Source organism: Glycine soja, chromosome 3 (genome assembly GCF_004193775.1).
Source record: "Glycine soja cultivar W05 chromosome 3, ASM419377v2, whole genome shotgun sequence".
NCBI classification, from domain to species: Eukaryota; Viridiplantae; Streptophyta; class Magnoliopsida; order Fabales; family Fabaceae; genus Glycine; species Glycine soja.
Window position 1 is genome coordinate 16,743,226 of NC_041004.1, and position 16,765 is coordinate 16,759,990.

General features: G+C 30.7%; 1 protein-coding gene across 1 annotated transcript; it reads left to right on the top strand.

Annotated features, from left to right (window-relative positions):
* Positions 1–2,071: 2,071 nt before the first annotated feature.
* LOC114404996 lies at positions 2,072–2,458 on the top strand. Its single transcript, XM_028367700.1, has one exon. It carries the CDS (start codon positions 2,072–2,074, stop codon positions 2,456–2,458), a length of 387 nt encoding a protein of 128 aa, XP_028223501.1.
* Positions 2,459–16,765: the final 14,307 nt, after the last annotated feature.

A 16,765-nucleotide genomic window follows, 5' to 3' on the forward strand; every position in this document is an offset into this window, starting at 1 on the left:
GATTTGAGCCAACGATGACCATGAGTGAAATATTGAGTGTTGGCACAAATTTGACAATGTAGATGCAATATGGGAATTTTGGAATATATTGTTAATTATTTGTTAATTTTCTCCTTTCATTTGGATATATTCCTTAGTTTGAATTAGTATCGGTATGTTTTTTGTAATGGGGTGTTGGATTGTTCATGCCACAATTTTCCCTTGTTTGTCATTGCTTTATATTATCATTTATTGACTTAAGAGATCAAATAATATTATGTGAAATTTGATTATTTAGCCTAATTCTTTTATCATCATGATATTGGTATTATGTTTGTTGATAATTAATTTCCATGGAAAGACTTATTTAATCACCACTCAAGACTTTATTTAACAAAATAAACTCAATTTTAGTTGAACTAGCCACTTGTTGGTGGATTAGTCAAACTTCTCATAAAATAGGGTATACGTTATAGTTTTTTTTTTTTTTGTATTTTTGTATGTTGATGTTGATTTGCTTGGCTAGATTTTAATGTTGAGAAAGCTAAACCATTTACAGAACACATTGTGACTAGGACCAATATGGCTGAGCCAACATAAGTTCCCTCTTTGACTAGGTAGCACCCTACTCCAAGGCTAGTTATTGCATTTTCAAGCAAGACTTTAACATTTGTTCTTCTATTTTTTCCAGCTAAGATAACCAAGTTTTCACTATAATTATGACATGATTGTATTCACTATAAATTTGAATATCTTCTTAAGCTTGTTTTATTATAATTCTATATCAATTGTTGATCTTCTTAAGCTAAGATAAGTGACTTTAACATTATTTTTTGCTAAGATTTATATACTTATGTTCTTTTCAAATGCAAAATCACTAGATGGATGACCATGATGTCATTAACATCTTGGCCTCTAGCACAACAAGAGAAATGTTACCACCTTGCATTGTAGGGCGTAAAAATCAATCTAGTGCATGAGATCACTTTGATAAATTACCAGATCCCAATCCTTTATCCTAAGCTAAATGTCAACATTATGGTGCTTTGATCAAATATAGTAGTGGAACAACTGCCACACACACTCATTTAGACAGATGCAAAAAGAAATCAAACATCACGAGCAAGAGGAAAAAATTAATTTCTTCTTCAACGACCATTACTCTTTCTTCCTCTTCCATGATTGACCAAGAAGCATGTCGGATTGCACTTGTCAAATTGTTTGTGGCATTGGAGCTCTTCTTCCATACGGTTGAGCATGAAGCCTTTCGAGAATTTTTTAGCATTGTTGCACCCTTTTCTTGTTGTCATCTCATGCACTACTTTGGTACAATATGTTCTCAGCCTTTGGGGTAGTGAAAAAGTAAAATTGAAGAGCTTTTTTTCTCTACATTGTCAAAGGGTTTGCCTCACTACAGACACATGGACTTTGTCACAAAATCTGACTTATATGAGTTTGACGACACATTTCATTGACAATGACTGGATGTTGCAAAAGAAAGTGATAAACTTTTGTCAAGTCAAAGTCACACAGGCAAGAATTTGGCTAGGATGGTTGAGAGTTTATTAAGTAGTTGGGGGCTAACCCATGTTCTTTCATTGACAGTTGACAATGCCACTTCAAATTATAAAGCAATTGAATATTTGTAAAAAAGGCTAATGTCTTGGAATCATTTGGTGTTGAATGGAAATTATCTTCATATGTGATGTTGTGCATATATTATTAATTTAATTGTGTAAGAAGGTTTCAAAGAGGATATTCTAGCTATTTGTAGGGTTCATGCTGCCATCAAATGTGTAAAATCCTCCCCTTCTAGATTGTCTAAATTCAACGAATGTGTTGCGCATGTAAACATTGAATATAAAGGCCTTGTTCACTTAGACGTAGAAACTAGATGAAATTTTACTTGATGTTGGAACCCGCTTTAAAGCATCATAAGGCATTTGAGGAGTTCGAATTGAGAGACAAAAAATTCATGGGCATGACTCCTACATATAGTGATTGGGAATTTATGCGTTCAATCCTGCTATTCTTGAAGATTTTCTATGATGCTACTTTACGCATTTCTGGTTCATCTTAGGTGACAAGCACTATGTATACGTTTGAGGCCTTTGGGATTGGAATGAAAATTAGGGAAATGTCTACTTCCAGGGGTGTGAATATGAGTGTGAGAACGGTGACTGTGCACATGAAGGAAAAATATTATTGGGGCAATATTGATCGTATAAACATGCTATTGATGATCTCTCTTGTGTTGCACCCGAGTTACAAATTAAAATTCATGAATTGGCTTATTGCTGAAATTTTTTATGGTGAATGGGGTGAATTGACTTGTAAGTTGAGGGATAAAGTGGAATCTAGCTTGAGATCACTTTTTGAGGAGTATAGTAGTGATGGTGATGAGTTTGAAGTTAGCTCACATGAAGCTCGAGCTCAACCTAGTGAAAAGGTTGAGAATGATCCTTATGGCTATAGTTGATATTTCCAATCAACTAGATCTAGTACATCTGAATTAGATATATACCTAGAGGATGCTAGAGATAGTCAACTGGATTTGGATGTTTTGAATTGGTGGAAGCTGAACTCAAGCCAATTCTCAACTCTTGCAAGCATTGCAAGAGATGTGCTTGCTATACCCGTCTCTACTGTGACCTCTGAGTTTGCCTTTAGTACTTGAGGAAAAGTTCTTGATCCGTATAATTGTTCTCTTACACCTCAAATGGTGGAAGCACTTGTTTGTACACAAGATTGGATCAAAAGAATATCATCACCACTTCCTTCAAATGAAAATGATGAATTTTTGGAGTTTGAAAGAATTGAATAAGGTAACAAGATTTTTTTTTCTTAAGGTAGTTTTATGTACTTATTATATATTATGAATGACAACTAAAAACTTTTCTTTATGTTTTAGAACTTGTTCCCTCACTAGCGCGCATTGGATGCTACTCATTCAGTCTCCTCGACCTTTATACTTGATGATGATTGAAGAATCAAGAACACTTCTTTTTAATCTTTTTTAGTTATTAGGATTGCTATGTACTCAATTAATTTGGAGTTTGAACCTTTTGATTTGGATCGTCACTGTTATTGAATTGGAAATGTCAAATTTTCTTTCAGAATTGTTTTTGTGTGAATATCTTCGATTAACTACATTTTTTGTTAACATTAAGTTACATTGCTTCCTCTTGTTTCTAAAGGAATTTGTCAAACTTGAATCTTGGTGGGGAGATATCACCTGCCATTAGTGACTTAGTAAACTTGCAATCCATGTATGTATTATATCTTTTGGTTTATTTGATCATACACTTTTTCTCTTAGCTCTTATTTTTATATTTAACCTGAATTTTGCTCTTCTGGCAATGACAAAGACTTGTAGGGAAATAAACTAACTGGTCAAATTCCAGATGAAATTGGAAACTGTGCTGAACTTATTTATTTGTGTGAACCATGGCATGATCTTGTTTCTATTTACTTATTTATGTGTCGTTCTTTTCATATCCTGCTAGAGTTTCCCATGATAAAAATGTTGATCACATGATTTTCTTTGTTTAATTTGGAAGGGATTTGTCTAATAATCAATTATATGGTGATACACATTTCTCCAAATCAAAGCTAAAGAAACTTGAGTTTCTGTAAGTTTGAAACTAGAACTTGTCATTAATGCGTTTCTTTGGTTTTTCATGCTATGACAAGTCCTGAGTTGAACTGGTGAATGCAGGAACTTAAAGAGTAATTAGTTGACTGGTCATATCCCTTCAACATTAACCCAAATTCCGAACTTGAAGACTCTGTAAGTTCTCATTTTGTCATTAATGGGGTATAGAAAACAAAATTGCGATCCAATGTGAGTCATGCCACAATTAGGATATTGCTATACAAAGTTCTAATAGTCATATGATTATGCTTATTAGCGATCTTGCACGAAATAGACTCACTGGTGAGATTGCTGGACTGTTCTATTGGAATGAAGTCTTGCAGTACCTATGAGTTTTTTTTTTCATAATTTGTTTGTATCATTTACATTTACCGTTACTACATGTTTCTTATTATAGTTTACTATACTATGCAACTAGTATTTGTGAGTATTTCAACCATTTCAATGAGGTTTCTCTCTCTCTCTCTCTCACTTTTTTTTTTCTTTTTTAAATATCCTTTTAATCTTCCTTGGTTTATTAAATTTGCTATTTTGTTCTATTTAACCTGAATTCTCAACGACGTGAGAGGCAATAATTTGATTGGCACCATACCTGACAACATTGGAAACTATACAAATTTTGCAATCATGTATGTTACTTCACTAATGCATTGAGTTGGGTTTTGTCCAAATTATAACTTTTTTGTAATGAAAATCAGGGATCTTTCATATAATCAAATTTTTGGGGAAATTCCCTATAATATTGAATTTCTTCAAGTAGCTACTTTGTGAGTACATTTGGTTGTGGACTTGATACTACTCTAATGTTTTGCTGGCATATCAGATTATCTTCTAAATATATCACTTCCTAGTAGATTGTTTTTTTTCATCTTGTTATCTAGAATTGTATAGAATGCAATAATCATTGCCTTCTCTTCCTAGGTCGCTTCAAGGAAATAGACTAACTGGGAAGATTCCAGAAGTCATTGGTTTAATGCAAGAACTTGCTATTTTGTGAAACTAAATCATGAACATATATATATACATTTTTGGAAATAATTTTGGCTCACTGATGAATCATGTATTATTTGTATTATCACATTGTGGAAGGTATTTGAGTGACAATGAGCTAATAGGACCCATTCCTTCCATACTAGGCAATTTGTCTTATACTGGAAAGCTGTAAGTATAATTTCACACAATATAATAACTCTTATTAATCATTACTTGTCTTAGTTTGTTTCTTTTATTTTTTTTATCATTTAGTTACCTTCATGGAAACATGCTTACTGGACCAATACCTCCTAAACTTGGCAATATGTCAAGATTAAGCTACCTATGAGTTAATCTCCAATTTTAGCGCCCTTATGATATGCTGATTTCTTCATGAAGCTGCTAAGATTTGTTTTTTTAGTGGTGTTAACTTGCTTCAATTACTGTCATCCAGGAATCTTGCCAATAATCATCTGGAAGGATCCATTCCACTTAAATTAGCTCATGCATTGCCTTGAATAAGTTGTAAGGTTTATAAACTATAGTCTAAGAGTATGTGGAATGTTATTGAACATTCTATAGTTATCAATACCATACCTTAGAGCATTGGCCAATCATTAGTTTTCTTTTGCAGTAATGTGCATGGAAATCATTTAAGTGGTTCATTTAAGTGGTTCAAATAGTCGACTAGTTTTATTCCAACACAAAATTCTGTGGCAAGATAGAGCATTGTTTGTATTGGTATTTGCTGGTGAGAAAGAGTTCAATTTCTGTTAAGCTTTGATTTTGAATAGATACAAGTCTTAATCACTGCTTTTGTGACAACAAACTCATATAAAACCAACTACATAATGTATAAACCATGAGGGCCTACTAGTGTTGTTCTTGAAAGCTAGTCAATCATGCCTTTAAAATGATATGCTCAAATCTGCATGTGCTACAACTACTATTTCTCAAATCTCAATAGTAAATATTTCAATTGATATGCTCTTTTTGATCCTGTATTAGTTGTATTTTGTAAGTTTGTATTCTTAACTATATTATACTCCTCAAAATCTTGTAACTTGAAAGACATTTCTTCTATGTGGTATTTTTGGGATGTTGAAGAGCTTCTTTCCATCCTTTATGTGTAAGGGAAGCTAGACATAGGATGGAGGTTTAGGCAAAGTATGGTAACAATTATATGAGTAATCTATATTTTTATGGGCAAAGTTACTTTGCTAATTCAAAAAAATAAAATTTGAAAATCAATTCAAAACCAATTTGTCTCTTAAATAGATTTAAACTAGTTTGAAACTAGTTCAAAATCGGTTCAGCTCTGAAAATAGTTATAAACTAGTTCAAAACTGGTTTTCTAAAACCAGTTCGATTTCGAACTAGTTTTCAAACTAGTTCGTAGATTTGGGTTAAAAACAAACTGGTTAAACCAGTTCGAAAACTAGTTCGGTTTGATTTTTTTTCCGAACTGGTCTTTGCATAACCCTAGTCACAGCATAGCTTCATTTGATAAATTTCACAAAATTTTAACTCTTGAAGTTGTTTAATCCAGACAAGTTCGCAGGTAGCCAAGGCCATGGCCTAAACTCTGCTTCAACACTTGAGCAAGCAACAACACTTTGTTTCTTGCTTTTCCATGAAACAACATTTCCTCTAATTGATACAAAATAACCTGAAGTAGAACATTTATCAATTAGGGGTCCTTCCCATTCTGCATCACAATACCCAAAAACTTGGGCATTTCCTATATCTTCGTACAATAATCCTTAACCTCGAGACCATTTAATGTACTTGAGGAAGCGAACCTCTGCATTCCAATGACCAACTAACTAACCTTTGATATCTCTCTGGGTTGGAGTAAGGTTCACCATGGTCTATCATGAATTTCTAATTTGGATCCATGGGACTATCAATAGGCCTACAATTTATCATGCTTCTCCTCTAAGATATCTAGAGCATATTTCCTTTGTGAGATCACAATACCATATGGGAATTGGGAAACCTCAATACCTATAAATTATTTTAAACTACTGAGATCTTTCATTTGAAAATGACTGAATAAATGGATTTTCAACTAAGAAATTTTAGCAGGATCATTTCCTATAATGACAATATCATCAACATAGACAACCAGATAAACACATTTACCAGGAGATGTGTGACATTAAAAAACTAAATGGTCTACTTCACTATGTTTCATCCCAAAATTATGCACAACTTGACTGAACTTTCCAAACCAAGCCCTTGGAAATTGTTTGAGTCCATAGAGAGATCGATTAAGTTTGCAAACTAGACCAGATCCTCCAATCCAATTGTGTCTCCTACCTATGAGACTTCTCACCAAGAAGAAAATTTGTCTCACTCTCTAGCCAAAAGTCTAGTCCAACTATCTTCAGCTCCTTCTATGACATGCCAACACAGGACAAAAGGAACTGGTCCAACATTAGATGAAGATTCTTCTAGGGCATGTCCTTCTCCATTAGCTTTCCCTACATCACATTCTTCTCCTTCATCACCTCCTCATGATGAAGAATTGGATTGGCACATTGCTTTTAGGAAAAGTATTTTATGTACTTGAAACCCTTATCCTAATTATTTAAGTTATCACCTTTTGTCTTTTTTATGCTTCTCCTTTATTTCCTCCTTGTCTTCCATTATTGTTCTCAAGAATGTTTATGAAGCACTTGCTCACCTTGGATGGTGACAAGCCATGATTGTACATGAGTCTATGCTATTAAAGTTGTCCCTAATGATGAAGTTGATCGTCTTAAGGCCCACTTGGTAGCCAAAGGTTCCCTTCATATATATGGCCTTGATTATGGGGATACCTTTTCTCATGTGTCGAAGATCACTAATGTTTGTCTTTTCCTTGCCATGGCTACTACCTGTCACTGGACTCTTCATCATTTAGACATTAAAAATGTCTTGCTTCATGCTGGGCTGCAAGAGTAGATTTACATAGAGCAACCTCCTGGGTTTATTGCTTAGGGGGAGTTGTAGCGAGAATACAATTCACTACAATGAAATTATAATATAATGAAAAGACTTATGCACCTGATCTTCATGCTTCTAATCCTTGCTCGTTGGGTTGATAGAATGACTCACTGTGACGAGTTTTTGATAAATTCAAGGTCTCCAGCTTGGAGATTCATTGTGGCAAGGTGTAGCTTCACTATAGCAAATCTTCACCATCTCCACTTGATCAATTATCCTCTTTTGATGTGGCAAGATCAGGTTTGCAGCTCCTCCTTCCTTGAAGCACAAAATCATCTCTTGTAACATCCAAAATTATCACAAAAAACATTAAAAACTATCTTTTGGTTCTAAAATGATTTTATACCATTTATTGACAAAACAACAATTATTAACACAAATACTAAAGAAAAACTAGAATAATTGCTCACAAAAACAAGGTGTGAAAAACACTTATCAGAGGTCATGAGGGCGTGTTCATGCTACGGGGAGAGTCATAGTCACTTTCCATTTCTTAAAGTAGCAATTACATGGAAGGTAAAATAGGATGGTCTTTGGGGAGAGTCATAGTCACTAAAAGGCAGAAGCAAAAAAAAAAAAAAAGGCTTGACCACATGAAAGGTACAAGCAAAACAAAAAATGAGTCAACCACCTGAAAGACAAAAATAAAATGACTTAACCACCAAAAAAGGCCGAAGAAAGAAGGCTTAACCATCATGAATGACTTAAAATGGAGGACATGATGTGATCCTCATCATATAACCATCAAGAAGTTCTAGCTTTAAGGAGACGAGTCATTTGGTAATTGGCATAGGCTAAATTTAATGGATAGATTGAAAGCAATGGTAGGTGATCATGAATAAACAAAAAAAATAAAGAGTAAAAGAAAGATCAATTTGGCTCGTAAGCTCCTTGGCTCTAGGATACCATATTGAAAGGATGAAATCATTAAGATTTTATTTACTATTAACTGTGAGTGTACAAGAGGCATATATAGAGTACAACGAAATAACAAATTCATAATTATCTACTAAATTATCTATAACTTAGAATTTAAATTTATCTATGGTAACAACTTGCAACTAATTACCCTATCACATTAATAGTCTAACTGAAAAATTCATAAACTTAAGTTTAAAGTTTTAAGTTAAAATGTGATATTAGATTCATTTATGTGATTGTTCATATTACATTAATGCGAATTTTTTTAAAATTAACCACACTCTATTGCACAACAACCAATACACTAATACTTATATACGTATAACAATTTGTCTAAAATATTCTCTCTTCGTACATATATTAAGATGAAAAAGTATATGGGTAAGAATTATAATAAAAAAATATAAAGTAAAATCACGCATGAGAAATTAAACCATCCTATAAATTCGTTAATCATACCATACTTGCTTTTACTACGTCATAACATGAGAAAAAAGAAGTGACCTTATCGAAAACGTATACTTTTAGGAATATTGATATTCAATTATTTTTTTTACGTGGAGACCAAATGAAAAACAATTTAAAAATAAGTTATATGTAAATAGATCATATTTGGATCTTGGATTGGAAAATTAGACCTAATTCAACATTTTTCCACCCGTTATTATTTTCCAAAGTTTTATAAGTTTTATTTGGATAAATTTTCCTATAATTACTTATAAAAAATAAGAAAAAATTTAAATATTCTTATTAACTAAAATTAACTCATAAAAGAAGTAAAATAAGTTTTTTAGACACGCTAAATGGTTTTAGCTTCTCCAAAAAGTTGATTTTAACTTTTTCATAAGTTAATTTTAGTATAAATAATAACTTTTTTTAAATTTTCTTCTTCTATAAAGACTTATAATTTTTTTTATCCAAACAAGACTATATGAATTTAATCTTAGGTAATTTGAGGTCTATAAAATAATTAACAATACAATTTATCTTGAAAGTTTATGTATGAATATTCATTCATACTTATATTTTCTAAATTTTAATTAAGGTGATGCGAAACAAAGTAGTTGTGTTAATGCGATATATATAAATTTTAGAAGAAAAAAGAGTAGAAAACGATGCACAAAATTTATGTTGACAAAAATGTTGGGGAAGCGGGAGAATAATAAAAGTTGAGAGTAGAGGATATAATCAAATGCTTTTAAAGTAGCTCTGGGGAGGGGTTATCATAATTGATTAAGGGAGTGCACATGGGAATTTGGGTAGTGTTGATCTAAGGATAGAAAAAGTCTACCTAGTATTCTAAGATGCCATTGAATCGGAATATTCTTCACTCATAAGAGTTGACCTAATTTTGCTAGTGAGACTGAGATCATATGGCTAGCGTTGTTGGAGAATATGCACATAGATGCCACTTGCTGAGTTTTCCATGTCTTTTTCTCTATTAATTGTTGGTTTGTTACTGTTCATCATGTCTTTTTCTCTCAATTTAAAAGAATTGGATTTGATTTCTTCTTCCTCGTGATCAAAGAAGCCTTCATACTTTGCATCCTTTAAACTAATGAATTAATTATGCGATAATAATAATAACAATAATCAATTGATGAAAAAAAATTAAGAAAACATGAAATCTAGCAAAGTCCTCGAAAGTTTTTATTTATTTGTTCATATTTTACTTAACATAAAAATTGAAAAGATCAATATGGATGGTATGAATTTGTTTTTACGGAATGAACTAAAGACGACTTGACACCCACAATTTAGTTTCTTTTTAGTTATTACATTTAAAATGTTAATCACACTCGTGTATATTGTAATTAAAAACCTAATTGACCACAAACAATTTATAACAACTTTCTTAGAAATAGTTTGTAAAATATAACATTGCTTTTATCAATATTAATTCTTTATTCATATTGATTAGTAAAGCTTTTTGTATTTTATTTGAATTTCCTTCATGAATTTAGATATTTGTTAAGTGATTTACAATAATTCACACGCATTATTCAACTTGCTAAAATATATTAAAACACCAGTATACCCAATTTGGACATTTTTTTAATTAGTTCTAATAAAATTCTTACTTAGGCAAAATAATATTTCAATAACTTGTACTCATATTAAATTAAAAAGTTAGTACTTTTAAAAAAACCTACTTGTAGTATCCCAACCAACAAAACTACATGTTAAAAATAAAAAATTATTAATAAATAAATATTAAAAAGTGTTATTAATATTTAAGTCGGTAAAAAATAAAAGGTTTTAATAATTCAAAATTTTCCTTAGCTCAAACCTGTAAAAAGCAAATTAAAAGAGTTGGCTCATGGAACCAAGCTTGTTTTTATCACCTCTATCATCATTAATTAAACTCGTTAAAATATTATTCACCTCAAAATAAGTTCTAATTTTCATTGAAGTATAGTGTTAGACATGGACGGTCCAATATGATATATTTGGACGATCCAAAATACTTATAATTTTGATGATAACAAATATATAAATTTTTTATAGATTAATAGTTTATGTGAAGTGAAACAAAACATACATGATATAAAGCTCATATGGTAAAAATCCTTATTCTTATGCTTTTACAAGTTATATGCAGAGACAAATAAAACTTTTTATTAACTTTATTATTTAGCATCCAATGCACTTCTATTAAACAAACATCCAATGGTTTGTGAAAACTAGTGCTTATTTACTGAACGTCTTTACGCGTCCAAAAGGACATGACTAACTTACACAATGATTTATATTAAGTTAGTTAACGTCCAAACAGTTTGTCTGCACATGAAAGCATCTCGAGGATGATTCACTCATAGAACATTCTTATATTAGAATTTTTCCTCTTGATGCATGATTGTGAAATTATTCTAACATTTGAATTTCAAGTGTACAAAGAAAAAGATAAATAAAATGTCACTAGCAACAAAATCAATCCTAGAGGTAGTGGAATGGAGAGTCGCAAAAAACACTTTACCTTTGTCACATCCTCTCTCATAAACGAGTTGTCACGTAGTAGAAGAGGCAAGTTGTTGATAACATAATTATTTCAGGAAGGCCCAAATCGGATAGTTTACTAAAACCTATAAAAGCAACCTTAAGAAGCAACTTAAAGCATGAGAATTCATTCATATCATACAAGCGTGTTGAGACTTTGTCAATAAGTATTGGATGCTCAAATTTACAGAACTTAGAAAGTTTTATCCTTTGCTTAGCAAATTTATTAGTTGTATTCAAACTTAATTGTATATTCTCTCTTTGAGAGATTTGATTCTTATATTTAATCAAATTGTTGTTTGGAAAGACAAGAGTGACTTGGTGATTAAAGAATACTTGGGTGTTCTTAATCTTAGGGGAGATTAAGGGTAAGCCAAGAGTGACATAGAAATACTTGTTGTATAACTAAGAGTGACAGAGTAAAAAATCATTTGTAATCAATTGTGATTAGTGAAATCCTTTATAGTTTGCGAAGGAGAACTGTGCGTAGTTCATGTTGAGTGAACTAGTATAAATATTGTGCTTTTACTTTAACTTGTCATAACTTGATCATTCTTAGCTTCTTTAATCTTATCTTTAAATGCACAAGTTTTTATCTAAACTCTCTTTGTGAAAGTCTGTTTTGTAAAGACAAATGTCACAAGAAGGGGGATTAAATTGTGATTTTAGAAAATTTGAAAGCTTTTTTCGTAAGCTAACAAAGTTATCGTTTGAATGAAAACTTTGTAAGACATATAACAAATTTTCAGAAAAAGTGCTTAGACGATGAAATTAGATCTTGTAAAACAAGAATTTTTCAAATAAAAAAATCAAATTCAAACCCTAGGTCAATTAAAGAAGAAGAGAAATAAACGAAGATCAGACACATAAAATTATGCTGGTTTGTTTCTACCACTGAGACTACGTTTTGTTCTTGTACTTTTATCTCTAACTGTTTTTTGGTAAATTTTACCCTCAATAAATTAATTTGGCGCATTTTACCCTAAATTTATAAAACACTTGCAAATTTTATCCATTTTCATTTATCCATTAATAAACACATAAGTTGGGGATAAAATTTGTCAAAAAAATAAATAGTTAGGGATAAAATTGCCAAAAATTAAAAAAAATTGGCATAAATTTTACCAAGAAAATAAAAAAAATTGGGGATAAAAAGTGGAATTATGTAAGGAGTAAATTGACAAAGGATAAAATTCACTATTTTTTTTAAAAGTTGGGGTAAAATACAACAAATTAATTTGTTAAAGGTAAAATTCATCCAAACTTTAAAAAATTGAGAACAAAAAGTACAAATTAAGTCTATCAAAAACTGTGATCAAACTTAAAGTTAAGTTAGAAGTCCTATAATAATGTTTTTATAGTGAACTTAGATTCTGTTAATTTAAATTCATCTATGCTGATATTGATTAATTTAACTTAATTTGTCTAATTAGAGTAAGATTGTGGAATCGCTTGTCAAAAAGGATAACTTTATTACTATGATAAATGATTAATTTCGTATCTAAATGATATGGAAAAACCTCACAAGATCATAAGTAGATAAAATTCTCATATATGTGGGGTCATGAAATTCGTAAAACAATTTCTTTTTTAATAGGTTAAATAAGTCGAACCTCCAATAATATTTTTTATTCTTGAAAAAAGGGATTGCATTCGATAATTTACTTTTTTTCATATGCTCATTCGATTATTTACTTGAAAGATTATCATAAAAAAAGATTATTTACTTAAAAGATAAATTTGTGGATGATCGGAATATGCCTTACGAATATTTATATGAATTAATTGAAAACAAACGTCTCCCTAGCTTATATATCATCCTTTCCCTAAATCTGAAATTTGACTTTGTTGGAGATATTATTCTTGACTGAAAGAAAACTTCAAGGAAGTGATTTCTACATTCGGCTTCCTAAAGAAGAAGTGAAGAGCAACTTTTTTTTTTCTCGTTTATTTTAATGGGTCCAAGTAATGTTTCTAATAATTTGCTCTTCCAATTTATAATCATGACTTAGAGCTTAAGGGGGCATGTATAAACTACACTAGTGGTGTGGATAAGCATTCTTTACCAAGATTGGTATCACAAAAAAAGCTTTTCGGTAGAGAATATAGACAAGGCCAAGACAATGGCACAAAACCAATCACAATTTAGTTATGTGTGTGGTCGTCTGTACTTGTGCATAATTAGGCCTAAAGTAGTATAGTTTATGCAAAACCTTATTATTTGACACATGTCTTTCTTTCTTTCTTACAATGATAATCAAATAAGGCTATTCTTCGAAGTAGTGACCAATCATAACTGTTTTTTTACCTTGTGCCTTTTGGTTTGTTGCAAGAGTCACACCTTTCCATTTTTTTAACTGTTAAGTGAAAAATTATGTGTGGTTATCGTCACTTCGATTGCAAGATGCGGGGGATTAAACTAAAAGAATGTGTCAGATTGATCACCCGCAGGTATGATTTAACAACAATTATTCTATGTACATCAACAAAATAAATCAATTAACTAAGAAATAATTATTACCCTTTATAAGATCAATTATCATCTGAGACAGATTTTACTCTTTTAAAGTGAAAAGCTTTATAAAATGAAAATGTAATGACTTATTTATCATTAGTTTGAAGTGGGTTAAATTAATGAGATATTTTACAGTAGATAAGTTATTTTTTTTCACTTCGCAAAGCTTTTCACTTTTAAGAAAAGTTGGTCCGAAGTCCAAAGTTAAAATACAATCAGATCGTTATATTAATAATAATTGTTGGAGATCTAGTAATAACATATCTATAATAAAGTATATAAATGAATGATAAAATTTATTAACTTTTAAAGTTAATTTAAATTTAAATCTAAATTTTATGATGATATAGAAATTAAAGACGGTATAAGAAATTTATAATATTTATATATTTTATTCAATCCATTAAATTAAACTCTTTAAATAGTATCTTAATAATTGTTAAACTTATTGAACTATCTATTATTATAAATGTCTAACTTTATGTTTAAGATGTCTAAGTCTTCAATATATATAAAAAAATATATTAAAGATCATATATAGAATAATGACATGAGCAAAATAGAAGAAATAATTTTTATTTTAAAATAATTTATGGAATTGAGTTCAGTGTAAACTAAATTTTTAAAGAATAATAATTAAGAAATGAATGATGTAAAAGGATTAAATTAATAAATTGTTTAGAGAATAATGTGATAAATGGGACCTCCTTGGCAATGATGATTTTGATAGGTTTTCGTATAGTTGCCGCGCTCTGTAGTTTTTTTTTCTTTTAAGGGACATGCTTGCTGATTCTCCCATCCCCTCCACCACCCTTCAAATCAGGAATGCTTTTTATTTCAACTTTATAAACGTCACCACAGACTAAAGACAACGAAGCTTTAAACTCTAGTTTAATTACTGTGCAATAATATTGCACTTTGGTTGCAGGTGTGCGTATGTGAGAGAAAAAGAGACAGTACTATGATTGGTGGGGTTTTATATGCAGACACCATGTGGAAACCAACATGGTTTGGTTGGTGTTCCTTTGGCTACCCTTGGCCTGCACAAACAATAGATTTCATTCGAGTTAAACTAATATTTATTCCAATTTCATTTTATAATGTGTGAATGCAATCTTTTTAATTAATCCTAGCCATCATATTTACCATTTATTCAATCAATTAATGAGCATCAGCTTAATTGATAGAATCGAAAAATGTCAAGAAGAAAAATGTCTTGGATTTCATCATGTTAGTTTATTATTGCTAGATTGCTTGTGATTCTGTTACCAAGTTTTGCTTAAAGTTTATGTTATACCATAGCCGTAATTAAAATGGTCTGCGTTCATTCTTCTATTTTTTTTTCTAAAATAAAAAAATATAATCTAATAATTACTATACGTTGGAACATGATTTAAAAAAATGCTTAAGATATTTTTTGTCTTAATATATCTATCGCTTTCGGAAATTTGTTTCATTTAATTCATCTGTCATTCAAAAGAAGCTAAGGAAATATCAGTTTTTTATTTATTTGGTTTTTATATTTGATTAAATGAAATGAAAGAAAGATAGTGATTGAATAGGAGTAAAGTTTTTAATGTTTTAATAAAATGTAATATACTCAATTGCAAATTGTATTTTACTATATTGAGTGTATTTTTAGTAAAATCTTTTTACTTATTGATTCTTCAACTAGTATCTTTAAGACACTCAATAATGAAACCCTTAAATTTATAGTGAAAGCTAATTAAACTCTATTTTATTATTAAAACAAATTGACAACAATGCTTTTTAGCAATTTGATCTCGAGTGATTCCCTTCTCTATATTCATCTTTATTTAATTGCTAACGTGGGGATGAGTACTATAAACTTATATTTATTAGGGAACATGAGGAGGAGGGGCAATTTGACATAATTTATGTTAGTTGGATGCCTTTATTTTCAAATCCACCGATTAAATAAGCATTGTGGGGTGGGAACTTGGGGTGCATGTGAGGACAATCATAGGAAAATGGGAAGAAATTTTTTAGGTTTGATGGTGATGGAGGGTACCCGTCCATTGATTCTATGCTTGCAAATGTTTGGTCACAAGTAAAAAAATATGAAGGCTAAGTGGAGGCTTTGGTCCCCCAACCCCAAGTTGTTCCCACTCTGACTTTACTTTTGACCTTATTTTTAAGCCTCTTCTTTGTCGTTGCAACTTATTATAAAGCCAGATTTGCCTAAACAGATGTGGGTTTCTTACTTGTCAACACAAGAATCTAGACAACCATTGGTAACCTCAATTTTTCTTTTTTCCCCCCTTTGTAACTGCTTGGTCCCTTTCCAAGCGAAATTGAAAACAACTCAACATTTTTCTAAGCACATTAATCAATACAAGGCCAATTGCACTAGACCCGCTAGTCCAAGGAATTCTGTCACATACAGGAAATCCAATACAGACTCTCATACTAAATAGATCATTTCTTCATATATAAACATAACAAAACTGTACCCTATTATTTCAATCCTATAGGTTATACACTCAATATAAATATAAAATATTGAATATACAATATACATGAAATAAATTTTAAATCTAATAAATAAATCAATTAAGCAAAAGTACAAATGTTATTAGTAACACCATAATTTTCTTGATGTGTGGTTAAGTGATTTGAATTAAATTATAAGAAGAATTAAATTTGTTTAATATCATTAAAAAAATATGAATTAAGTGAATATCTTATGTTGCCTATGTGAGTGTTGGGTTAAG